The sequence below is a fragment of the Sinocyclocheilus anshuiensis genome, unplaced genomic scaffold (assembly GCF_001515605.1).
Source record: "Sinocyclocheilus anshuiensis isolate Anshui unplaced genomic scaffold, SAMN03320099.WGS_v1.1 scaffold207, whole genome shotgun sequence".
NCBI lineage: Eukaryota > Metazoa > Chordata > Actinopteri > Cypriniformes > Cyprinidae > Sinocyclocheilus > Sinocyclocheilus anshuiensis.
In genome coordinates this window covers 2,553,168-2,579,175 of record NW_015551045.1, presented here as the reverse complement: position 1 = coordinate 2,579,175, position 26,008 = coordinate 2,553,168, and the positions used below count along the sequence as shown (strand labels likewise).

Sequence of the window (26,008 nt, the reverse complement as noted above, 5' to 3'; positions counted from 1 at the left end):
ACTTTTTGTACGCAAAGAAAACAAAAATAACGACTTTATTCAACAATTCGTCTCCTCCGCGTCACCCTATAGCGCCATTTTGGAGAGTATCACATACGTAAACAATGCATGCAATGTATGTTCGTGGATACGTTGTTTACGTTCAGATCAAAGTGTAAACAGCGTATCCGCGTACATGCATTGCATGCGTTGTTTACGTATGTGATACTCTCCAAAATGGCGCTATAGGGTGACGCGGAGGAGACGAATTGTTGAATAAAGTCGTTATTTTTGTTTTCTTTGCACACAAAAAGTATTCTCGTAGCGTCGTAAAATTACGGTTGAACCGCTGATGTCACATGGATTATTTTAACGATCTCCTTGCTATGTTTCTGGACCTTGATCGTGTTAGGATCCTTGCTGTCTATGGGAGGGTCATGGAGCTCTCAGAATTCATCAAAAATATCTTAAATTTGTGTTCCAAAGATGAACAGAGGTCTTATGGATTTGTAATGATATGAGGGTGAGTAATTAATGACAGAATTTTCATTTTTGGGAGAACTATTCCTTTAAGCTCATGTTCGTGTCTCTGTCCCTCAGCTGGTCGTCACCGGAGCTGGAGTCCAGCCAGATCCGTCTCATCGTCTACCAGGACTGCGAGCGGCGTGGCAGGAACGTCCTCTTCGACTCGGACGTCAGAAAGAGAAGCACGGAAGATGCCCCGGTCACGGTGAGTGCTGTGAGAACCAAAGGCCTTATCTCCAGTAATAATAGCATCAGCTGACTCTGAGTGTGTAAGCATTCTTTCACATTCACATGACTGAAGGCGTGTCGAGCTCTCGGTCACGTCTGCCAGTTGTTTGTCATTAGCTGTCATGAGGCTGCGGGTGCAGTGCAAAAGCCGGTTCACCAAAGAAACCAACATTTTCCACACCTGCTCTTGTCATCTGACTGCGATGTGAAATGTGAAGGGAATTCTGATCTGTGTTTCCCCAATCAGTCTGGACTGAATGTGATGAGAGAAAATAATAAGTAATTCAGCTCATGAAGAGAGTTGATGTTGCAAAATTGATGACCGTTCCAAAATGTTTTGTGCACCAAACAGGATTTCTGCAGATCTTAATTTAGCCTTCTACAAATTAAGACCTTAAAAGGTTTTAAATCAGAGCAGAAAGTCATGAAGTTTTGGTATTAAATGTAAAAATGAATCTCTTTCTCAATTTCTCCTTTTTTAATGCATTAAAAAGTAATGGAAATCAGTTGGAAATTGAATGTTTAAACTCTGAAGTGTTGCTAATATAACTCATTAAGAACACAATGATTTATTGTGTTCTGTTCAATTTATTCCACGCATTTTGTCTTTAAGTCTTAAATTTACCTTCATAAAACCTGTAGAAACCCTGACTAAAGCGCCATGAAATTTAAGTCAGTGTCATTACTGATTGTTCCACATGGTACAACGTTATAAATAAGTAAGCCCTGGATCATTCATTCAGTGGCTTAACATTTGATATTTATCAGTCAGTTCAGTATGGCTTTGACCTGAAACCTGCTGAATAATAAAAACACACAGCATGTGTGTAAAATATTGCTGTGGTTGGGTGATGATTAAAAACATTCCTAAACGTAAAGCATGCTCCTTAAAATCCACTGCAGGTTCAAGCTGCTGCTGTTGCGCAGTGCAGCCAGATGAATAATAAACAGCCTGTCTAGTGTGTTCGGATGAGGCTCTAGAGATCGCCGATATGGAGACGAGCTGAGGCTGCAATCACATGACGCTTTTGGCAGAGGATATTGTTTCACCAGAGAGAGAGAGAGAGACAGAGAGTCATTGACTGAGAGCAGAAGAGAGTGAGTAAGCAAATGGTCCTGCTCACGAGTTGTTAAGGAAGTCATATGACAGTCTCACATGCTCGAGTTCCTTTGTGCTCTTCACAAAGCAGGACGAGACTCCGCATGAGCCATGAGACACTGAGCCTGGCACGCACAGCCAAAACACTCATTAACTCAGGCCTTTCCCTCATCTGGACGAGTGCTGGACGTCTCATGTAACACCTCACAGAGATCTGAAGGGATTCGCTCTTTATTGATTCGCAACAAGGGTTGAAGTTAAACGGCATGCAAAAAAAGTGTTTATGTGCACGCTTGGCTATTTAGAGATTCATGTCTCTCCTTTAAATCCATGCAAACAAAACTAAAACTTCAAAATGTTTAAAGACTAGGGCTGGGCAGTATTGCCAAATAAGAATACATATCTTGATATTTTTCGGCTGAATTGTGTTATATGCGGTGTATATCTCTATATTCTACTTTTTCTGTTTGAATTGAAAAAAAATATTTATGTGAGGGGAAAAAAATGACATCCTGTCCAACGTTGTCCAATGAAACGATGTTCATTCATATTAAAGGCTATGAAAACAAATATAGTGAATGTAACCATGTAGGCTAAGCTATATATTATGTGCAAAAAAGGGTTAAAATCACATTGTATTCTAACATTGTAACATTACAATCTAAAAACAAAAATAATGCTGTTAAAGCAAATGTTAAATTCACTAAACTAAAAAATGAAAAAAAAAACAATTAGTGTGTTAAATGTGTTTGGATTGACGTGAAGGTGTGACAGATTATTCATTCAATTCAGGAACTGCTCTGGATTCAGTGAATGAGTAATCAGACTGACTAATCTGCGTTTGAGAGTCGTTTTGAATGATTCATTTAAAGTACGACTCATACACAAGAGTCATCTGATTGTGAATCATATTAAACTGGTCTCGCTGTTTCTTTTTGCATGTTTATTTGCTTTGTGGTCATGTCTCAACATTCAATCCAGACTCTCCCCCTCGCACCTTTAAATAACGATCAGTGACAATTGATTCAACATTAACTGTTTAAAACAGCATTCGCTTTTGTGTGCTGCTGCATTCACACTCCAGACAATCATACACCTGAAATGTCTTTTTTGCAGAATGTGGGTCTTGACGAACCGGTGTGTTTCTCAGGTTTAGTGACTGCGCTGGGTTGTTGAGTTTGTCCGTGTGTTGTTTGCAGAGGGTGTGTGGAGAGGCACAGGCGAAGATGTTTGGGAAGTGTTGTCAGCTGAGGCCTACAGGTGGCAGCTCCAGTTCCCTGGACAGCAGCTCGTCCTGCGCCTCCGAGCCCAAAGAACAAAACCGCTTCCAGGTGAGTCCCGTCACAAGCCTTCGCTCTCTCTCTTCATATTCTTCATATTAGGGGTGTAAGAAAATATCGATACACGTGAGTATCGCGATATTTTGTTTGGCGATACTGTATCGATTCTCAAAAGCGCAATATCGATATTTCAAAAAATAAATAAATGTAGCCTATACAAGATTCCTGGCCATTGTTTCGTTTTGAGTTTATATCCTGACTGCTAGATAGCACTCTTCTTACCTCTGAACTTAAACAATGACAACTTGTGTTCCGTTTCTGCAAGGTTTGTCCAGTCCCGCCCGCAACCGCAAACATTCTAATATTACATATAATTTTCGCGTATCAGGGAGCCGCTATCAATGGGGAGTATTTAAATCTCTTTTGAATGAGCGCTCGCGCTGTTCACTTTCACTTTTGATTTCGCGATCACGCGCACTCTGAGTAAAGGGAGCGCATCTTACGATATAAGATATTTGTCAATGAGCTCCGGATCTGTTGAGTAGCAAATCCTCCACCATGGTCGTGTAGGTCATCCCTCCTCTCGACCCATAATCAGTCACATACATACATCATGTATGTATGTAAATGGATTTTATTTTTGCTAAGGTTTGCATATGGTGGTGTGTTCTAAATGACACTTTTCCTAAAATTCTATCCTATTCTCCTATTCCTAAAATAAGAAATATCCCAATATATCGTCTTGCTTACAGTATCGCAATATATCGCAACATATCGTATCGCAACCATATTTAGTTCAAGTAATGAGACGCTATATAGACTGTTACCAGTCAAATAAAATCAGTATCAACAAAATAAATTTTTGCAAGCTGCATCTGAAGCATTAAATCTATTTACACAGCAAATACAAAAATACTTTGAGATTAATGTTTTAAAGTTAACATTTTGAAAAATTTAAATGTTAAATATGAAATTAAAACTGCCAGTAGGTGGCGTCAGTTCACTGTTTTAAAGAGCGAGTCATTGAGTCTTTTATTTAACCTGGGCAATTCTTCCGATTTTATCGATTAATTCTAATTTAATGCTTTTCCACTGTTATTTATTTATTTATTTTTTATAAATCGAGAAATCGTGATTTTTTTAATAGAAATATTACCAAATGTTACCAAATTTCATGTGTGCTGCACTTGGAATTGAACTTTCTTTAATTAGATGGTTAATAAATAAAAACTGTAAAAAAAAAACAGATTGACAATAGTGTGTCTAAAATATAAATCACTTAATATTAACTTGATGTTATTGAACTGCTGCATAAAATCAATACCATTTGCGATAGTGATACTATTAAGAAAAAAAACAGAACTCCTGTTCGCGTGATATTGCTAAACTATATCATATAGAAATATAAAATAATAACTCCTACGGAGTATTTTTTGCCCTCATATCTTGAATTTCAGATCATTTAGTGAAAGCATGCTCTCAAGACGTGCTTTTGTTTGGTTTGTGCAAACTCAGTGACGCTCATCAAAGTCAGCTCTCACACCGTTAAAACAACAATTACTGTATCATTGGATAAGATACATATCACACACCCCTGTGTGCTGCTCCTGCAGATTCAAACCTGTGTGCTTTGCTCTTTCTTTCGTTGTATCAGGGCTCCTCACGGTGCTTATCAGACGCTAACATGCTCGGAGAAATGATGTTCGGCTCGGTGGCCATGAGCTACAAAGGCTCAACGCTGAAGATCCACCAGATAAGGTGAGAGCGTACGGATGTCAAGCTGATGGTGTGTGTGATGAGCAGTCTGTGCTGATCAAGTGTGTGTGTTTGTTCCCAGATCTCCTTCACAGCTGATGCTCAGTAAAGTGTTTACAGCGAGAACGGGCGGAAGCGTCTACGGCAGCCTGAACACGTAAGCCACACACACACACACACACACACTCACTCACACGCACACTCACGCACACACACTCTCTCTCTCTCTCTCTCTCTCTCTCTCTCACACACACTCACACAGACACACGTTCAGCGGTACATTCGCTGTGGTCCGTTGCCTCATTGCACCTCTTGATTACTTGACAGACTGCAGGACAGTTTAGAGTTCATCAATCAGGACTCCGGCGCGCTGCGGCCAGAGCAGAACACCGCCGCCAACGGCTTCCTGGGCAGCATAGGTAACGCAAGATCCTCCGTGCCTCAGCCTGAACTTACTCCACATACACTGTCAATACAGTTTCAATCGCCAAATTGTTCCTTTGACGACATTTGCTGTTTCAGCTGGCAAAAACATTTGTTACACTGTTTTATGTTTTATAATCTCAGTGCTTTTCCAAGTTTTCTTCTGTGTCTGTCCTTCTCCATTGTGCGCAAGTTTTCTATGAAATCGTCACATCGTCACTGTTTTAACATTAAGCTATGTGTTTGTTTTGAGGACTCATTGAGAACATGTCCAGGTCATTGTCCTCTCCCCAAAATCATGTTGTTTTTGATATGAATAAATAAATAGAGTATTTTTTTTTTGTAATATTAAATGAAGCTCTTTTGTCTTATATTACACCAAAATGATGTCGCTTGAGAGCTAATGCAATAGAAAATAGTAGTAAATATTTTAGTGCTACTTGATGCCTCACCACTTTCATCTGTCATTTTGATTTTATGTTGTCATAAATAAATGCAGCAAAACAGGACAGTGTTATACAATTATGGGTAAGGATGTAACATTGCAATTTGAAATGTTGAAAAAAAAAAAAAAACTTTTAAAGAACTGGCCATTATAGTGGACATCACGCATTAGAGGGTTAAAGAAAAAATAAGTGACACAATAATGTGATTAAAACTGCAGAGACCGAATCAGAAGTGAAAAGTAAAAGCCTCATTTATCAGCCGGTCACACAGATACAATGAACTCTTGAGTTACCTTCATGCTATAATCACCATTACCACTACAGTTCAGTATAGTTGACACTAGTTTATAATACAGTTCATTATAGTCCACAACATGAAGGTTTTGAACAAAAAATGTGAAAAAGACAAAAATAGCACTTGTATCCTTTGGTTAGCTCATGGTGCTGTCATTTATTATCCAGCCAAATGTCCTGAAACATTACAGTAATGAGAAAGAAAATCTGATTAGTTGTCATGAACATAAAGTTCAGTACAACAAATCCTAATGATCCTAAATATAGGCTTGATTTCTTTTTATGCAAAATGTCATTTTTGTTTTTAGGCTGAACCATGACCCGCACATGTTTTTTGAGCGTTACCTAACTATCATGTATATTGAGTCCAGTTTTCAGAATTGTTTGTGTGCAACACCCACAGAAATGACTGCACAGATTATTGAATTGAGTCTGAATATTAATTTTCTGTGTGGTGTTGCCATTCATCTGTCTGTCTGTGTCGTCCTGACAGCTTAAGATGCACTACTGATCAAAAGTGTGGATTTATTACGATTTATAAATGCTTTTTTAAAAAAGTCTCTTTTACTCACCAGGACTGCATTCATTTGATAAAAAAATACTGTAAAACCTTAATGCTGTGAAGTATTATTACTCTTTTTAAGTAGCTGTTTCTGTATATTGTAACTGTAATTTATTTCTGTGATCACAGCTGAATTTTCTGCATCATTACTCCAGTCTTCAGTGTCACATGATCTTCAGAAATCATTCTGATATGCTGATTCGCATTACAACATTTCTGATTATTATGATATTGAAAACAATATCATGCTTACAGTTGTGCTGCTTCATATTTTGGTTGAAACCTTGATGCATTTTATTTTCCAGGATTCTTTGGTGAATAGAAAGTTCAAAAGAACAGCATTTATTTGAAAAATAAATCTTTTGTAACATTATAAATGCCTTAATTTTCACTTTTGATCAATTTAATGCATCCTTTGTTTTTGTTTGTTTTTACTTATCCTAGACTTTTAAAATATGAAGCAGCTTAACTGTTTTTGACATTGATAATAATCAGAAATGTTTCTTGAGCAGCAAATCAGCATATTAGAATGATTTCTGAAGATCATGTGACACTGAAGACTGGAGTAATGATGCTAAAAATATATATACATTACTAGTTTACTGTATTTTTGATTACAATAAATGCAGCCTTGGTGAACATAAGAGACTTCTTTCAAAAATATAAATGATTCCAGACATTTGAGCATCTCTGTGTCTCTTCCTGTACTTAACTAACAGTTGGATGTCTCTTTCTCTTCATTTGTCGTCCTGCTCTCCTGATCGCGGTACTGTACAGGTTTCTCTCAGTTCTGCAGCCCACGCCGGGTGCTCTCAGAGCAAGGCCCTCTCCGTCTCATCAAGAGCGCCTCTTTCTTTTCAGGTTGGCGTGTGTGTGTGTGTGCACGAGAGTGTGCATGTGGCACTAGTGTTTTATGCATGTGCATTTAAGGTGTTTGCTAGTGCTTTGATTGTGACAGCATTTTAGGACGTGTAACTGGTAGATCTGTTCTGGTGTGATCTCTCTAGCTTTGACAAGCCCAGGGTTTCTTTCTACCCCGTCTCCCATAATGCACCGGTTTGCCCTCTCCTGCCTGCTGCGTGTGCATGTGTCTGTGCTGATGTGTAGGTAGATCACAGTGCTGATAAGATGGCTGGATGGGTGGTGGGTAGGGATAAGCAAGCTCTTTAAAATCGTCCCTGCATGACTTTCTCTGCTTCCTCTCAGGACACAGTAACCCCATGGACATGCCAGGCCGAGGACTGTATGATGAGAGAGACAGCGGCATCGCCCGCTCCGGTGAGTCTGTTCACACATGCAGATGTCATATGGGACACATTTATATTCAAACACACAGTTAATGCACGGGATTTATTTCTAGGCTACAAGTAAGAAAATTTTATATTTAGGGCTGTATGACATCTGGGCCCGCATTCACAAAACATTATATCTTACCGCTAAGAGTTCTCTTAAACTAAGAGTTTTCTCTTAAAACCTATTCACAAAACTGCTGAGACTAACTTTTACTAAGGAATAGAGAGAAGCTTTAAGCTAAGAGTAAGGGGGTGGGGTTGAGCACGTTGCTATGGATGATGTCAGCATGCTTATTAACTATGCACACAGTGATTGGCTGATAGTCTCTGTCAGAGATTCATTCATAGAAATATTGCAGAGCGCAATATTATGTTGCCTTATTCAAATAAAGGTTTAAAAATAAAACTGTTAATTTCCGCATTCAAATAAAGATTTTAAAATGCAGGCTAAGCGTCACTAATTAAATAAGTATATGTTCAGGGAATTGTCAGTCTCTTACATGTGTGCTTCTCATAATTAGTGAATATGCATATAAACAGCCTTTTAATTAACAGCGTAGAATAATCATGGCTGATAGTAAGACATGCAAACGTAAAAGAAAACCAAACTGGACGCAAGAACATCTGTTACTTCTTGTCCAGCTGCTTAATGAAAATAAGGATATAATCAAAGGAAAATTTGGAGTTGGGATAACCTCCAAAACCAAAGGTGATACCATTATAAAAGCTCATTATAGTTAGATGTTTCTAAAATGTTTCTATTCTGAGGCAGATTGCAAGCAACAGCCATGTTAGGATAGTTTGTGGCTTGGTCTTAGTGACTTAGGAGTCCTCTTCACTACTAATGTTTCGCAGATTTAGGAGCTAGCTTTAGTGCTAAAACACTTTGTGAAACACTCTTGGAGCAAAGATTTAGGAGTCCATCTTTAGCCTTAAGATGTTTAGTGAATACGGGCGCTGTTGTATATGTTTTCTTTTTTTTGCATTTAATTTTAAGTTTAATTACATTTTAATAATAATGTCTAATCATGGAATTCATAAAGCTTTAGCAATGTATAACAATTTTAACAATAATATTGCCCTATGAAATGTTTTATCTTTTCATAAATGCAGTTTTATTATCTAAAACGGTGCTAATTATATTAATGCATAAAACTTATTTAATTAATCTTTTAACTGCAATCAAATGTAATCATTAAATGTAATAATTTACTCAAACTCTTTTATGAGATGAAGGGGAAAAAAAAGAAAGAAAATCGGCCAAACATATCGGCTACAAAAATGAGCATCACATATTAGCCATCGGCTGCCCTGATTTTTAAATATGTGCATCGGCCAGAGAAAAACCCTTGTCGGTCGACCTCTATTGCTGACACTTAAATGAATTGTTTTGCCACTTTTGCACTTGTTATTAATGTATTTTGAATGCAAAGGGTGCTTTATTTAAAAAAAAAAATAATGCTTATTTGTTATGCATGTTATGTATGTTTATTAAAAACAAGTTTTGTAATAACCAATTGTTCCGGTCCGGTCCTTTGTTGACACTGATGAAAATTCAGATTTGGACATTTGAATGTAGACTTTGTGAACCCCTGGTCTATTTTGCTATATTTTTACACACTGTCTATTTATTTGTTTATTTATTGGCCTATTTATGTATTTATTTCTATTTTTCTATTTATTGATATTTATATATTTGTTGAGATTTGACTATTTATTTATTTATTTTGATAATAAAACTTTATAGTTTTTATACTTACCCATACTTACCTGGTGTATTTACCTGGATTCACCATACTTACCTGTAGGCTTAGCTTGTAAATAGTATTAATACTAGAGGTGTGTAATAGTTTATAATACTAGTCGAGAGACATATCACCAGAACCAGGTGCTCCTAACAGAGCCGTAACTCTCGAGAGGGCAGGGGGCGCTACATATATATATATATCATTAATTTGTGGCCACTGTCCGTGTTTCATGAATTTGTTCCCTAGAAAACCCATGATTTAAAGGTGCCATAGAATGCATTGATACAATATTTTAAATTGTTCTCTGATATCTACATAGAAGGTATGTGGCTTAGGTAAGGGCAAAAAATCTCCAGAAATGGTTTTACATGTCCATTTACAACCCTAGGATTTGTCCCTAGAATGAAATGGTCTGTTTTTACCTTATTTGGAAGGGTCATGAATAATAATGTTGAGCTCTGCTCTGATTGGCTGTTTCACAGTGCGGCTCATTTCAGTAGCTCACACAGCAGGAAGGAAACACAGGGAAAATATATATATTTCAGTACTTTCTCTCAAAGAAAGTAAAGTATAATGATCCCAAACGTAACTACGGTGGCTCTCTTAATTTTATCAAATGATCATAATCACATCTATTCATTTTACAATCCTGCTACTAGCCTTTTATTTAGACTAAAAACCCCTTTAATTCGGGTGAGGAAGCTGGCGTCTTGAGTGGCATTTGCCAGTGACTATATGCTACTTCAATAGACGCATTTTACAGTATTAAGGTTAACGATTAATCGATTAATTGATTGTTAATTTAAATGACGATCGATCATGGAAATAATCGAACATTGACATCCCTAGTCAGAATGAGTCCAAACAGCTGATAAAAACATCACAATAATCCACACCACTCCAGTCCATCAGTTAACATCTTGTGAAGCCAAAAGCTGTGTTTGTAAGAAACAAATTCATCATTAAGAAGTCTTTAACTTCAAACTGTTGCTTCCTGCGAAAATCCATAATAACGCTTCCTCCAGTGAAAAAGTTAATCTCTTGTTGTCTCTTACTTTAAAATCAACCTACTTATTTATATAGAACTGTCTGGGCTTGTAAACAGTGTTTGATCTGTACATATTTCTCTTCTGATTCAGACGAGACAACTTTTTCATTGGCGGAATCATTATTATGGATTATGGACTTGTGTTTTTGAACTATTCCTTTTAAAGCTGCAGTAGCAAAATAAATAAACAGAGCCTTTAAGAGTTCAAATGCTCAGAAATGATGCACAGAGAATATCCTTCCGTTTGCACGTCATTGCAAGAGTACCTTATTTTTGCCGTGTGTGAGTGATGGGCATGTGATCACACCGACTCACTGATCCTCTCTTCTCTCCACAGCGTCTTTAAGCAGCCTGTTGATCACCCCGTTTCCATCACCGGGCTCCTCTCTCACCAGCAGCTGTGCTAGTAGCTACCAGCGACGCTGGTTACGCAGCCAAACCACCAGCCTGGAGAACGGCGTCTTCCCTCGATGGTGCGATTGCAACACACTCATGCACGCACTGTGTCCACAGCTAGCATTGGGCGATAGGATCAAAAGTTTAAATGATGATATAGGAGCATTTTTTTTTCACCTTAATATGTCACAGTAGATATATTTGCCTGAAATAAGGTTGTTACAATAGCAAAATATTAAATACAATTGTAATTGCATGATTCATGATGCCAATTTTGATATCACAGCTAAACAAATACAATAGAACAATGATACAAATGCTTTAATCTATCAAAAATAAGAACTACTACAGAAACTGAATAAAAAAATGTCAAAATAAAACACTGAATAGTTCTCACTGTATAAATGAAATATACGGTTTTACAAGAGATTCAGTCAAAAGCATCGAGTGATTTTCTCTTGTCTTTCGATGTTTGATGAACATTAATGACACAAACTGATGCACAATTTGATTGTTCGCTTGTCTCCCAATTGTTTACATTCATTTAACAGACATAACTGACTCTGATGATCAATTTGACATTTTTGTGCATTTTTGACTGAAACAGATTTCATTACTCGGACGCTGTGTGAGCGGCTGCTTTATGGGCGCTCTCAGACTCCGCATGAGTACAGAGAAGGTCTCTTTCACATCTCGTCGCGTTTGAATAGTTTGCAATCACTGGCTAGGCTTAAAAATGCATGCAAATGTAAACTGATTGTGCAACAATTGTATGATTATGCAGCATTGCATAACATTGCATCGTTAAGTGTAGCCGAGACGTTTCTATCAGTATATCACCTACTTCTATAATTACAGCAGATTTTTCTTTCATCAGGACCTTCACTTAACACATGCAAACTTGAGAGAGAAATGTAGAAATGACAAACAGTAGTGAGGACTCATTAGTGCGTTTAAATGTCAGTGTGAGACTCTGTTCACCCGCTCACATTTCCCTGTCTAATCCAGTGGTGTGGTTGCGTTCTAGGTCTGTGGAGGAGAGCTTCAACATGTCTGACGAGAACGGCGGGCCGAATTTGAGTGTTGCCAGGAAGAAGAAGATCGCTATTGGTGTCATCTTCCTGCTCTCGCCCAACGACGAAGAAAACGCCAAGTTCCAGGACTTTTTCTTCTCTCACTTTCCTCTCTTTGAGAGTCACATGAACAAACTCAAAAGTGCCATTGAGCAGGTTAGACATGATTTGTGTTTTTGTGGTTTGCCGTCTCCCTGCGTCATCTGTTGCGTCTCTCTTACAGTGTGTGTTTGTGGCTCTCTGTTTGTTTGAAGGCTATGATACTGAGCCGCAGGTCAGCTGATGTCAGCCAGAGAGCTTTGGCTTACAGTCGCATGGTGGACGGCCTCAATGAGTTTAGGTGAGTTTGTGGTGACACGTCTGTGGACGCTGCTCACCAGGTGTTTTGTTATTTGCATCCTCTAAAAGTCCAAGGTTTACTGGACACTTAATCCACTCATGTGACATGAGACACACGACACTGATCTGAGGGCGCTTTCACATGCGATGACTTTGTGTCCAATCTTAATGAACGCCTCTGGAGGCATTGCTGGAAGTTTCCTGCTGCTGCACTGAGCACGGTGACCTTTGACACAATTCACACGATAACTCTCGTATCATGTTCAGGTCAACCAGAAGCGTGATGCATTAAAAGAAATAAAAACAAAAATCAACCTGTCAATCATACTTGAGGTGTCACATTTTTTAAATTCTGTCAATTGTCATTATGAAAAGGCATTGTTTTCATGCTTCCTATGATCTAAGAGTAATAAGCCTTGTTCAGACTGTCAGTCCAAACACTGATTTTGTGCATATCCTATTGAAATCCGGTTTAAATTAGTTACTGTCCACACTGTGTATCGCAACTGTTCAGATCTGATTTGTGTGTCCCGTGGTGCTCTTTCGTTTTACTGAATCCAATCTGAGCAGTCAGACTGAAAATGATTTCCGGGAATGTGATTTGAATAGGATTTCAAAACTCATATTAAAAATCTGATTTTATGTGATGTATTTTTATTTTTTTTGCCTTTCACATTCGTTAAATATGATCGGATATGCACAAAAATCGGATCTGGACTTCGTCTGAACAAGACTATATTGACGTCAACTATATTTGTATGTTGATTCTCCTAAAAGACAAACATTGTATCCCTGCGGCGCCATCAGAACATTGATCTGTTAGTTTGACCGAACTGTTCAAAAACTGCAGAAATGAAACACTATTGTTGTAACAATCAGTTAATTGATTAACCGTGAGGAGTTTCTCATTTATTAGCATCAGCTAATAAATAAATAGGAATGGAAAATCAAGTATAAGCTTTAAACTGACTATTAATTTATTACTGTTAAATAATAATGCTTATAAATAGGAGCAGAATTATTAATAGTATTGAAAAGAGCATATAACATCTTGCGAAGGAACTGAGCAGAAGGCCGTGTGAGCTTGTGCTTCAGTCCTGGTCTGTGTAAAATAAGCACGGTCCGTGTCAGTGCTTCAGAGGTGATCCACTATGCACCCACTCATACTTCCAAGTCATATGCTTGTTGGTCCGCGGCCAGAGCAACCTGACCCCAGTGCCACAGAAACCTTATCTCCCTCACACACTGTCAGGACAGACCAGAATAGTCAATAATGTGCAAGTGAACAGACAAACAAATATTTCAGATTTCCCACCTCCAGCGGGATAATTATACACCTTGGCGTTCATCCTCGGGGTTGTGAAGTCAGAGATCTGAAATGATGAAGCTGTACATCAGTGTGTGATGTTTTGATTGTGAAAATCAGTTGGTCAACAATCAGCTGTTCACATTTTAATTAAGACGGGGATCAAATTTAATCAAGGTGTAAAATACAGTAAGAATAGACTTTACTTAATCTAAATTTAATATAGTGCTCTTTTGCATGCAGCAGTATAACAATAAAAAACTTTTTGAGTAGTGTCACAAACGGATCCTTAACTAATTCATTGGACCATTTTTTGCTTGTTTAGTTTTGTTAAATCTTCTAGTGTACCAATGACATTTATCAACATTTTAATATTTGTAATATATAGTAAGGCTTTATAACACTTGAAGGTGTTATATTGTGAATTCCTCTAATACCATATTGCTTAAATAATCACCCAGGCCTGATTTTAAGTGATGAATGTTTAGCGTGTCGTGTTCTGTCAGTCCTCATTTCAGGTTCTAGGTTTGTGAAAGTAGACCTCAGAGCTTCATAACTCCTACCTAATCCAGTGCTAAAACAGTTCTGTCTGTCTGTTAGCTGCTGTTGCATGAGGCTTTTTTTAGGTCACTACACACTAACTTCAGTACTGGGAAGTATAGTACGTCTTGGGAAGGGAGTACATTGTCGTTTTTTCCCCCAAGTGTCAGGTTATTGGCAACACACTCGGGAGTTTGTGCAAACATCTGCATTTTTCCCATTGCCTAATCAGCACGAGTATTGCTTGTAATGGTAAACAACGTTGCTCCGTTGCAGATTAGTGTTAAAGCTGCTCCTCTGATGGCATCCAGAGATTTGCTTTGCGTGTAATTAAGTGGAGAAAGCGCGCTAGTTTTGCAGAAGCAGTCCTACTCGTGACTCTGCAGACTTTCCTGAACTCCTACCATTTCGAGTAGCATCTGGGTGTTAAGCTCTGGACCACGGCCAATGCTCCCGGGCTGCGTGACATTTGCAGAAGTTAAATATGCTGCAAAGGTCTTTCCCAGCTGGGGCAGCCCTGTGCAACTGAAGCGCTCTTTGTTTAAACAGTTGACAAAAGCTCTTCTGTCTTTGTGTGCGGATGCCCTGTAGGACGACCATCTGCAACCTGTACACCATGCCACGTGTGTCTGAGCCCGTCTGGCTCACCATGATGTCGGGTCCACCTGAAAAGAATCAGCTTTGTGGCCAGTTCATGAGGGAGCTGGCCCTGCTCATGGAGCAAGCCTCCAAGAACCAGTTGAGTAACGTCACACATACTCCTCAAGCCATCAAACGCCCTTGATAAGAGTGAATGTAACCATGTTCTCGCTTGCTTTGTCTGTTGCCTTTAGATTCCTCCCGGCACTTCTCACTGCGGTTCTCACTAACCATCTTGCCTGGGTTCCCACGGTCATGCCCAATGGTCAACCACCCATAAAGATCTTCCTGGAGAAGCACTCCTCACAGAGCGTGGACATGCTGGCAAAAACACATCCCTACAACCCACTTTGGGCACAGCTTGGTAAATGACGCATGCAAGAATGCAAAAATGTGTGCATTTCGCCACCTAGTGGAGTGTTGATGGAAATGACTTGCCACAGTGAGCTTTAGAGCAGGATTCTTTCTGGAGGCACCACAACAAATACACATTTTGGATATTTCTGGTCTCTACTAATGAGCTGATAAGCAGGTGTGCCTCTAGGAACAGGGTTGGGAAACATTGCATTTGAACAGGAGTCTTCAGTCCTGCTGTCCTGCAGCTTTAACCTGAATCAAACACACTTGAACCAGCTAGTCAAGGTCCTCAGGATTGCTTGAAAATCACAGGCAGGTGTGTTGAAGCAGTAGTCAGGGCACAGTCTTAATCGCTAAATCCCTGGAACATCCACTCCCTAAAAATCCCACAATGCACCACAAGAAACAGGGAGCATCGATGCTCACGACACTTAAAAAAAAAAATATAAAGGTTCTTTATTGGCATCTATATGATTCCATGAAGAACCTTTAAAGCAGTGGATCCCAACCTGGGAGTCGTGACCCCCACTAGGGGTCGCTGAAGATTTGAAGTTTGAGGGTTACAAATAGAAAGGGTTGCAGTTTGAACAACCCATGATAAATACAGCCTAGGATTTGTTTTGTGTGAAACTACGGCAGAAGACTGGATTTATGGATTTACTGGATGAATGGATTTACAGAGGAAAATAATATAAATTTAAAGTATGAATTAATCTCTGAAGGGAACCAAGGGAGACAGGACTAATCCTGCCATTATATCAGCCATACAGCACAAACGACACCCTCTTATTTCCAGTGTTGGGTAGATTACTTATAAATTGTAGTCTGTTACTGTTTACAGATTACATGATGAAATTTGTAGTTAGTAATGTAATCTAGGTTACTCATTTTAGGTCATGTATTCTAACTACTTTTTACATAACTTGTTTTAAACTTACCATTAAATGTACCATTTTGATATAAAAAAAGCAAAGAAAAAGAAAATATATTCGATTGTTTGATATCAACAAAATGAAGTGCATTAAACATTGCATTACACCAGCATTTCCCAAACTGGAGTTAATGTAAGAACTGCAGTTCAAACTCTATAAAAAAAGACAAATTAGAGGGAATCAGAAAATTCTGAATATTTTACTGCCATTTTATGAATAATATGTAAATTAAGTAACTGTAATCTGATTATGAGCATTTTAAAATGTAATCCAGTTACGAGTAATCACTTTTTTTATAATCTGATTACATGTAATCCATTACTACCCAGCACTGCTTATTTGTTTCCTAGCAAATGTGTAAGAATTGTTTTGGTGAATAATGTTGTTATTGTTGCAGGTGACCTGTACGGGGCAATCGGCTCACCTGTGCGTCTGTCCCGTACGGTGGTGGTTGGCAGACGACAGGAGCTGGTGCAGCGTCTTCTCTATGTGCTGACCTACTTCATCCGCTGCTCGGAGTTACTAGAAACACACCTGCTGGAGAGCGCCGAGGACGAGGCCATCGTGATGCCCGGCTCGCTCATCACCACGTCGCTGCGCCGCGGAGAGGTGGAGGAGTCCGACTACGTGCTGGTCACCGTGCACAAGCCGAGCCAAGACTACCTGTCCCAGGGTGCAGAGGGAGAGGACGGCTACCCGTCTGATGACAACAGTTTACAGGGCAGCACATACATGGACACAGAAGCCCCAGATGAGCACAAGCGTCCGCATCCCGCCACACCGGAGGCGGACCGTATCAGTGACGCGCCTGTCTGCAGAGAAGCAGGGAGCCCACGGCTCGAGACTCGACTGGAAACCGTGGTGAAAGTCGGCTCCAACTCGCCGTGCGAGAGAAGACCCTCGCTCGAGATTCAAGGGGACGTGCGGCCCGAGGTGGAGTCTGGTGGCGTACCCATCAGGATCTTCCATTCATCAGATATCCTGCTAGACAAGAAGCCCCCTGACAAGAGCTTTGATAACGCCGGGAACGAGCCCTCCGCTAAAGTCACATTCCTCATCGGAGACTCGATGTCTCCTGAATCTGACATGGAGAGTCGACAACAAAAGGTGGAGGAGGAGATCAAGAAACACAAGAAGCTTCTCAAAGACAACCAGCAGAAGCAGTGTAACGGCGAGGCTAAACTCCAAGTGGACCAAATCAAGACCAACGATAGCAAGACTAGAACTAGAAAGACGTCTCAGTGGTGTCTGAAAGTGCAAGGCGACTGCATGGACATGTTTGACGAGTATTTCAGCGATGACAATCCCGTGGAGACGAGGACTATTGATGATGTCTACCAAACGGAGATGAAAGGCGCAGGAAACAATACCCCACGGTTGGACAATGGCGGGTGTGAGTGCGACGCAGGAGAAACCTGCTGTAAAACCTGCTGTTCTGCCGAGCAGGACAAGGGCATCGAGATGTCGCTGAGTGTCCCTTCACAAGGCACCGTTGGGGAGAAAAAGAAAGCAGTCCCGCTGAACGACTGGGAGATCCCACGCAACGAGAGCTCGGACAGCGCACTGGGGGACAGCGAGAGCGAGGACGCCGGACAGGAGCTGCCCAGGCAAGAGCCCGATGGGCCGTTCTATGCTGAAGAGCAGGCCGACTGGCAGGATGAGCTCGAGGTGCCTTTACCCGGGTAAGAGCGGAGATCGGTTATCAGAACCATCTGTTTTGTTTGGCTTGTGGGCTGTATTTGGGCTGGGCGCTTTATCTATCAATATATTTTGTATAAACAATATGGAATGAGACAATACTGTTTATATCGATATACATTTACATTGTCCTCATTTGTAAGTCGCTTTGGATAAAAGCATCTGCTAAATGACAATGGAAGCAATCAAAATCAACAAAAGAGCAATGTGCAAGTGTTATGACAAGTCTCAGTTAGCCTAACGCAGTATACGTAACAAGTTTTTTTTTATTTTTTTTATTATATAATAAATAAGAAAACAGAATACAAAAATAATAGAGCAAGCTAGTGTTAGAGGCGTTTTTTTTGCTTTTTGTTAATTGTATAATCAATAAAAGAAAAAAAATAGATAGAATACAAAAAGAATAGAGAAGCTAGTGTTAGTTTTTTTTTTTTTAAGAAAACAAGCAGTTAGTAAATGAATAGCGTGCCAGACTAAAAGGGGCCATATTTTTTTTTTTTTAAGAAAACAAGCAGTTAGTAAATGAATAGCGTGCCAGACTAAAAGGGGCCATATTTTTTTTTTTTTAAGAATAGAATTAGAATAGAGAGTGCTAGAGTTAGAGGGTCAAATAAAGATGGAAGAGATGTGTTTTAAGCCGATTCTTGAATTTGGCTAAGGACCGAATGGGTAAAAATGACAGTCATTTTCGTCAGTTACGGCACGTTAGCTCTAGCATTCTGCGCGCTTCAAATCAGACACAGGGATGAAATAGTGTGGTAAGATCACATTTATTTGAATGAATTATAGCATTTATTTCAATTAATTATAGATCAAGAGAGAGAAAGAGAGAGATGACAGTTGTGTGTGCATTTCCTGCGTGCTGCGTCTGCGTGTCTCTCTCTACAAACAATTAATTACTTCAGAAACCACCTCATTGCTGAGGAATATAAAATAGCGATCTAGTATCAAGGCTGTTTTATTAATAAAAATCGCGGGGAAGCGTTGACGACAAGTTTATTTGTGTGCGATCTCCAACTCTCTCTGTGTGTGTGTGTGTGTGTGTGTGTGTGTGTGTGTGTGTGTGTGTGTGCGCGAGTGATGTATGTGGGTTAGTGTGCATCAATTAAAGCGCTTCATTAATATAGAACGGTGATTAAATGACTTGGAACTACCTGTGCATTAAACGGTTTTACTTCATACCTGCTAGCCAATCAGAATCCAGTATTCAGACAGACCATGGAATAACGAGATATATACCATATATTGCAATTCAACCAAAAAATACAAAAAAAATTTGGCCACATCACTCAGCCCTAGTCTGTACCTTATAAATGTTGCTAATAAACAAGGTTATGTGTTTTCTAGGGCGAAGCTGGTGGAGAACTACTCTAAACCAAGCATTGCCAACTTTGGGAGGTCGCTCTTCGGAGGATACTGTCCTACGTACATCCCAGACTTTGTTCTGCACGGAGCCCCCAATGATGAGAAACTGAGGCAGAACCTCGTGTCGGATCTGGCCCATGCTGTGCAGGTAAATACCACCTCCAACAAGTCACCAAGCATCACCTGTGTAACACTTGATGAAGGGTCTGTTGCTGATAGTTATAGTTATATAAGATTAAGGCTGCAACAACTAATCGATAAAATTGATAATCTTCTATAATGACAATTATTGGCAACAAATTTGATTATCAACTAATCACATCTGTGCCAGGGTTATTTTAGTTTACAAAAACTAAAATGAAAACCATGGGGTAAAAAATAATAAAGAAAATATAAAAAAATGTTTTATTTCGGCTAGTTGCCACACTGCAAAAAATGCTTTTCTTACTTAAAGAAAAAAACAGAAAAAAACCAAGTCAAAATTAAGCGAGTTTTTGCTTAGAACAAGACAATAATTTGTACTTGTCTAGAAAATCCTTCTTGATTTAAGAATTTCTTTTGATATTTTGGCTGAAAACAAGACAAAAAATCTAAGTAAGAAAAGCATTTTTTTGCAGTGCAAGGCATCATTTGTAATTTTTATTTAGTTTAACTTGTAATAAATAACTAAAACTAAAATTGAAAAAAAAAAGAATTATATAGAGATTTGTTTTTCTTTTATTATGATTTTCAATTTCGTTTGAACTTAACTTGCACTTTCAAATTTGTTTTAATTTAACTTGTACTTTATAAATGGTAAGCAATCAGTTGTTTTGTGGTTCACAATGTAATGTTTATATTTTAACCCTATTTTGCCAAGTTTAATAATCAATAGATTAAGCAGTTATCAACATAATTGTTAGTTACAGCCTTACATACGATCCCCAAACACTACTGTTAATCATCATCACAAACCACTTTTACCATGGGACCCTCTCGTGTGAAAAAGAGTCCCATACATCCCACCTACAGCACTTGAGTGTCACTGAGAGTCCTAACAAAAATGTGAAAATCATGTGTGTAAATAATGTGTAAAGTGTAAATTGATACGAGCTGAATTGTTGTTGTGCAGCATCCTGTGCTGGATGAGCCCATCGCGGAGGCCGTCTGCATTATCGCAGACACCGATAAGTGGAGCGTGCAGGTGGCCAGCAGCCAGAGGCGATCCTCCGACAAGCTGGGCAAAGAGGTGCTAGTGTCCAACCTCGTGTCCAACCTGCTCCAGTCCACCTACCAGCTCTACCGACTCAACCTGTCGCCAAACTTCGTGAGTGCAACTTTCTCACGTTTCTTCTACTTTATTTACTCCATCATCAGGACATCTGTAAGGAAACGTGAACACATTTTAGAGCTCTCACTGTTGATTATTTTTTAGGGCTGCCCCCTAATAGTCGACTAACCGTTAGTCGATTACATTGTTCGAATCTGTTAAGGGTCTACATTTGTTTGTGTACACTCACAATAACAAAAAAACGTGCGCTGTAAAATAATGAAACCAAACAGGATATTATTTCTGCTGTCTCAGTCCCGGTGAACTTTAGTGGGTCAAAAATGAACTGAAACTCCGTTGCTTCACAGACATGAGAAATATATATATTGAACGCAAAATGTTTTAATAATGAACCAATTCAAATAGAAAACAAATATTCTCCGATTATGTAATCCATATGAAACATGCATACAGGCGCATCCACTACCGCGGAGATGACGAGTCGGTGTCGCATCTCTTAAGACGAAAAAAAGTAAGCACTAGTTTATCAACAAATTATTAAGAGTCCTAACAAAAATGTGAAAATCATGTGTGTAAATAATGTGTAAAGTGTAAATTGATACGAGCTGAATTGTTGTTGTGCAGCATCCTGTGCTGGATGAGCCCATCGCGGAGGCCGTCTGCATTATCGCAGACACCGATAAGTGGAGCGTGCAGGTGGCCAGCAGCCAGAGGCGATCCTCCGACAAGCTGGGCAAAGAGGTGCTAGTGTCCAACCTCGTGTCCAACCTGCTCCAGTCCACCTACCAGCTCTACCGACTCAACCTGTCGCCAAACTTCGTGAGTGCAACTTTCTCACGTTTCTTCTACTTTATTTACTCCATCATCAGGACATCTGTAAGGAAACGTGAACACATTTTAGAGCTCTCACTGTTGATTATTTTTTAGGGCTGCCCCCTAATAGTCGACTAACCGTTAGTCGACCAGAACAGGCTTGGTCGACCAGAATTTTATTACTCGATTAGTCGCAGAAGAAAAAAAAAATCCACTGACGAAGTCTCGCAATCTGTGACAGACAGATCATTAACGGCTGGTCTATGTGCTAATACAAATGGAGGTGCCGGTGCGCTCACTTGCTCTTAAAATACTCCCTCATTTTTGCTCATACAAATAAGAGTACAACACCTTTTGAATCTGTAAAGATTCTAAATTTATTTGTGTGCACTCACAATAACAACAAAACATTGCGCTTTTGTAAAATAATGAAAGCAGTACTGCCAAAAGCACTCTGTGCTTGCCTCACAGACATAAAAAATATCTCTACATCAAGCAACATGTCTATTTTTAAATAAACCAATTCAAATGGAAAACAAATATTCTCCGATTATGTAATCCATATGAAACATGCATACAGGCGCATCCACTACCGCGGAGATGACGAGTCGGTGTCGCATCTCTTAAGACGAAAAAAAGTAAGCACTAGTTTATCAACAAATTATTAAAATGTTAATGCAGCCTCCTTACTGTTTTTCCCTGACACATTCATTATCATTACTTCTGCCGGTGTGCTGTGGCAAGCTTTATGTTTGTGCTTGAGCGCTTATTAGGCTATGTAGGCAATTAAAGGCTCAGTATTATGATTTAAATGGTTTATTAATAAACGTGTGATTAGTCGACTAATGCTTCAAATGAATGACTACTAGTCAACCAGACAAATCTTAAGTCGAGGGCAGCCCTATTATTTTTGTAAGCAATCGATTATTTTAACAATTAATCAAGTAATTAGATATTATTTTTGAATAATTGGATCAATAAAGTATCAAAAGCAAGTAATCTTATGGTTTACTGTTAGGATGGTAAACCAAGACAGAATGCGTCTTTGCATCTAAAAACACGAGTCACAGCGCTCACAAATGTTTTTTTTAAAAAGTGCAGCACAGAATGCCTGCTCCACCATGTTGCCGTCAAATAAAACAGTTGCTTTGCCAACTTGCTACTGTAAACAAAAGCTTGCAACGCTTGCCCCGCCTCTGGGCTCTTCTGATTGGTCCACTGTTTTGGAACTGGATTTGATGAGCGGCGCTGCGTGTGAAAGTTGAAATTTTGTTCAATCTTTTTACTTGACACGGTGTCTTAAAAACGTGGTGCTCATGCAAGATTCTGCAATGCGCAACGCTCATAGATGTTTGTGTAGCACGTCTACATAGAAAGACAATGGAAAAGTAGAGAATTCGAATGGAAAAAAACGTGTTCTTTGTGAACGGCCCCCAAAAATGCATAGCTTCATTCATGCGTCTTTGATACACATGCTACAGCAACTAATTTCAAACACATGGGCATCAAAACATGCAAACTCGAAGCCGGGCTTTGGACGTTTATTGTGAAATGGGCAGGTTGAAACTGAGCTCTGCAGGAGCAGGATTGGAGTCAGTGCTGTATGTTGGCTAGGGTTGTGACAAATGCTGGCCGAGTACTTGAAAGGACAGACCAGGGTGCATGTGAAGGAGCTGGGCATGGTTCTAGGGTAAGAATTCATGTGTCTTTCTACAAGTTGTAATTAGTGGTCGACCGATATTTGGCTTTTTTTTTTTTATTATCGGCATTGGCCAAGAAGTTTTTTCTCTTTGGCCATTATGTTGGACTTTTATTATGACAGCACACTAATGAGAACACTAGGGCCAGAGTGCACGAATATCCCATTATTTTACTGTCCCTGTTTAACAGTTTGACAGACTGATGAATTATTACACAGAACTTTATGCAAAGTAAGTGGTATATGGAAAAAGTGTATGGAGTTTGCTTTTTATTACAATACTTTCTCATCTACCGTCAGCATTCAGCAAATACACATTTCCTTTAAACAAGTCTTTGAATATCTAATAAATGTTTCATTTGACCAGTCTTGCAAACTTTATGGAATTCAGCTGTGAGATCATCTGAAGTGTGAATAAAAAGGACTGAACTCTGTGTTTAACAGTCGGTCTGTGATTATTATGTATAAATATTATGTAAAAATACATTTAATTTCAGTAATTGTTTTACATGTGTTTTTAAATGAATAAATGGTGTGATAGCATATAAATCGGCCACCCTGAAAAGGTCCACACTGAGTTTGCGTTTTTTCGTATTCGTCATTCAAAAAATTCGTCACGCATAGAAACCTTGCACACTGAGTCCGATGCGTATTAGCACCTGCAGGATTAACCGTTGTGAAAAAATTCACAAAACAATACAAAACGGAGTCTTCAAGCAGTGAGGATGATTTTGTTCTTCTCTCTCTTCTTAAAAAGAAAAAATGAGAGGAAATATTGGGTCCATCCAAACCTGAGATTGCGCAGAGAGAGTTTCCACCTTACCAAGGAGCTTCAGGATTATCCACAGCGATTCAAAGTTTACTTCAGGATGTCAGTTGCTCAGTTTGATGCTTTGCTAGCGATACTGGAGCCACATATTAAAAAGAAGACCACCAATTTGCTGTGTGCTGTTGAAGTGGATCAAGCGGATATTGGCGTTCACTTGTACGGTGGATCTGAATTGTCAAAACACCTCTGAAAACGCTTGCTACGGATGCAGAAAATGCAGAAAATTTAAATATTTTTATGACAGATGAAAGTTTCAGAAGCAGTGTGTAAACGTGTCGTTTTTATTTTTTAACGTGCGAAAATTTGGGACGAGAATTTTGGACTCTGTGCAAGGACCTTAAAGGGTTAGTTCACCCACAAATGAAAATTCTGTAATTAATTACTCACCCTCGTGTTGTTCGAAACCCCGTAAGACCTTCGTTCATCTTCGGAACACAATTTAAGATATTTTTGATGAAATCTGAGGGCTCTCTGACCCTCCCATAGACAGCAAGGTAACTACCACGTTCAAGGTCCAGAAAAGTACCAAGATGATCGACAAAGTAGTCCGTGTGACATCAGTGGTTCAACTGTAAAGTTACGAAGCTACGAGAATACTTTTTTGCGCAAAGAAAACAAAAATAACAACTTTATTTAGTGATGACGTCATTATGCCGGATCTGGGTCAGCGCCGCCACACACTCGCGTCATGATAAGACTACTTTGTCGATCATCTTGGTACTTTTCTGGACCTTGAACGTGGTAGTTACCTTGCTGTCTATGGGAGGGTCAGAGAGCCTTCGGATTTCGTCAAAAATATCTTAAATTGTGTTCCAAAGATGAACGAAGGTCTTATGGGTTTCGAACAACACGAGGGTAGAGTAATTAATGACAGAATTTTCATTTTTGGGTGAAATAACCCTTTAAGACATCAGAATAGGCCATCAAAAAAAGATCCATATCGGTCGACCACTAGTCGTGATGCATGTCTGTTTTTTTAACAATCTGATCTGGTTTATCCCCACAGGATCGAGTCTAACGATCTGCCCCTGCTAGCGGCCATAGCGAGCACACACTCACCGTACGTGGCCCAGATTCTGCTGTAGGACACATGGAGAGCGAGAGAGACTCCATTCCCCTGCCGGCAGACGGGTCGGGTCCTCCAGGTTCGGTACGGCCGGACTGGGCCCCTCGAGGCCCCTGAGACTCCTGGAGCAACTGACCGTTGAGTTGGCGCTCGTTGGGAACCGTCTCAGGGTGAGCAGACTGCAGGACAGACGCTCTGCCTTTAGATGAGAGTCGAAACCCAGAGGTTCCCTGAAAGTGACCTGGGAATATCACTTTTCAACAGTGGACACATGGAGTGCATTTTTTAATTCCATAAACCGCATTTTGTTTTATTTCTTGTTCCTTTACACAACGTAAGAATGTAAAAGCCAAAGAATAAATCCAAGCAGCCCTTGCGTGCATCAAGAACAAATACTGAAGCTGTTCATGGCACCTTCTTCAAATCAACGTAGGAAGCAAAGACTGAGTTATAAAATCAGTTTTATGATTTTAAATGAATATATCATGGACTGTTCTCAATCGATTGTGGCAGTGAGTGATCATGCAATATTCCCTTCTTTGTGTTTACAAGTCGTGTCCAGTTGAAATGAGCTCTACCTCAAACCTTCAGTATCACACACACGCACATCTAACATGCTAAATTAAACATTTGAGGTAAAGTTTTCATTTTTGGTTTTCAGTCACCCAATAAAGATGAAACCATGCAACGATTTCCCATGAAAGAGCTCTGAGGATTCAGTTTTTATCATTTTTTTTGGGCAGCGTCACTTTAGCTGTAACAGAAGTGTTTACCTGTCCTGTGGAAATGGTTAAGAGATGTATTTTTATTTGAATAGTCATTTAGACACAACATTCTGTGTGATGCGATTTTTAAAAAAGGGAATAATTTGGTCAAGAGAAACGAGATGGTCACCAATCACTACATTGGGATTTGTGCCGGACCCTTTTTTAATTCAACAATCATCTTGTATTTTCAGGATTGAAATGCTGACATTTTTTCATGTGTCTTTTTAGCTTGCAGACAGA

General features: G+C 39.4%; 1 protein-coding gene across 1 annotated transcript in view; it reads left to right on the top strand.

Moving 5' to 3' along the window:
- LOC107661769 (folliculin-interacting protein 1-like) overlaps positions 1 to 25,299 on the top strand; it is a 33,879-nt gene extending 8,580 nt beyond the window's left edge. Inside the window, exons 2-19 of the mRNA XM_016451536.1 lie at positions 580 to 709; positions 3,031 to 3,162; positions 4,766 to 4,869; positions 4,949 to 5,023; positions 5,194 to 5,285; positions 7,369 to 7,452; positions 7,798 to 7,869; positions 11,017 to 11,152; positions 12,103 to 12,304; positions 12,403 to 12,488; positions 14,925 to 15,071; positions 15,167 to 15,336; positions 16,659 to 17,943; positions 19,307 to 19,472; positions 20,436 to 20,630; positions 21,219 to 21,413; positions 23,030 to 23,097; positions 24,942 to 25,299. Of these exons, the coding sequence (XP_016307022.1) occupies positions 580 to 709; positions 3,031 to 3,162; positions 4,766 to 4,869; positions 4,949 to 5,023; positions 5,194 to 5,285; positions 7,369 to 7,452; positions 7,798 to 7,869; positions 11,017 to 11,152; positions 12,103 to 12,304; positions 12,403 to 12,488; positions 14,925 to 15,071; positions 15,167 to 15,336; positions 16,659 to 17,943; positions 19,307 to 19,472; positions 20,436 to 20,630; positions 21,219 to 21,413; positions 23,030 to 23,097; positions 24,942 to 25,020 (3,418 nt within the window). The 3' untranslated portion in view covers positions 25,021 to 25,299. The remainder of the gene's footprint in view (positions 1 to 579; positions 710 to 3,030; positions 3,163 to 4,765; positions 4,870 to 4,948; positions 5,024 to 5,193; positions 5,286 to 7,368; positions 7,453 to 7,797; positions 7,870 to 11,016; positions 11,153 to 12,102; positions 12,305 to 12,402; positions 12,489 to 14,924; positions 15,072 to 15,166; positions 15,337 to 16,658; positions 17,944 to 19,306; positions 19,473 to 20,435; positions 20,631 to 21,218; positions 21,414 to 23,029; positions 23,098 to 24,941) is intronic.
- Positions 25,300 to 26,008: the final 709 nt, after the last annotated feature.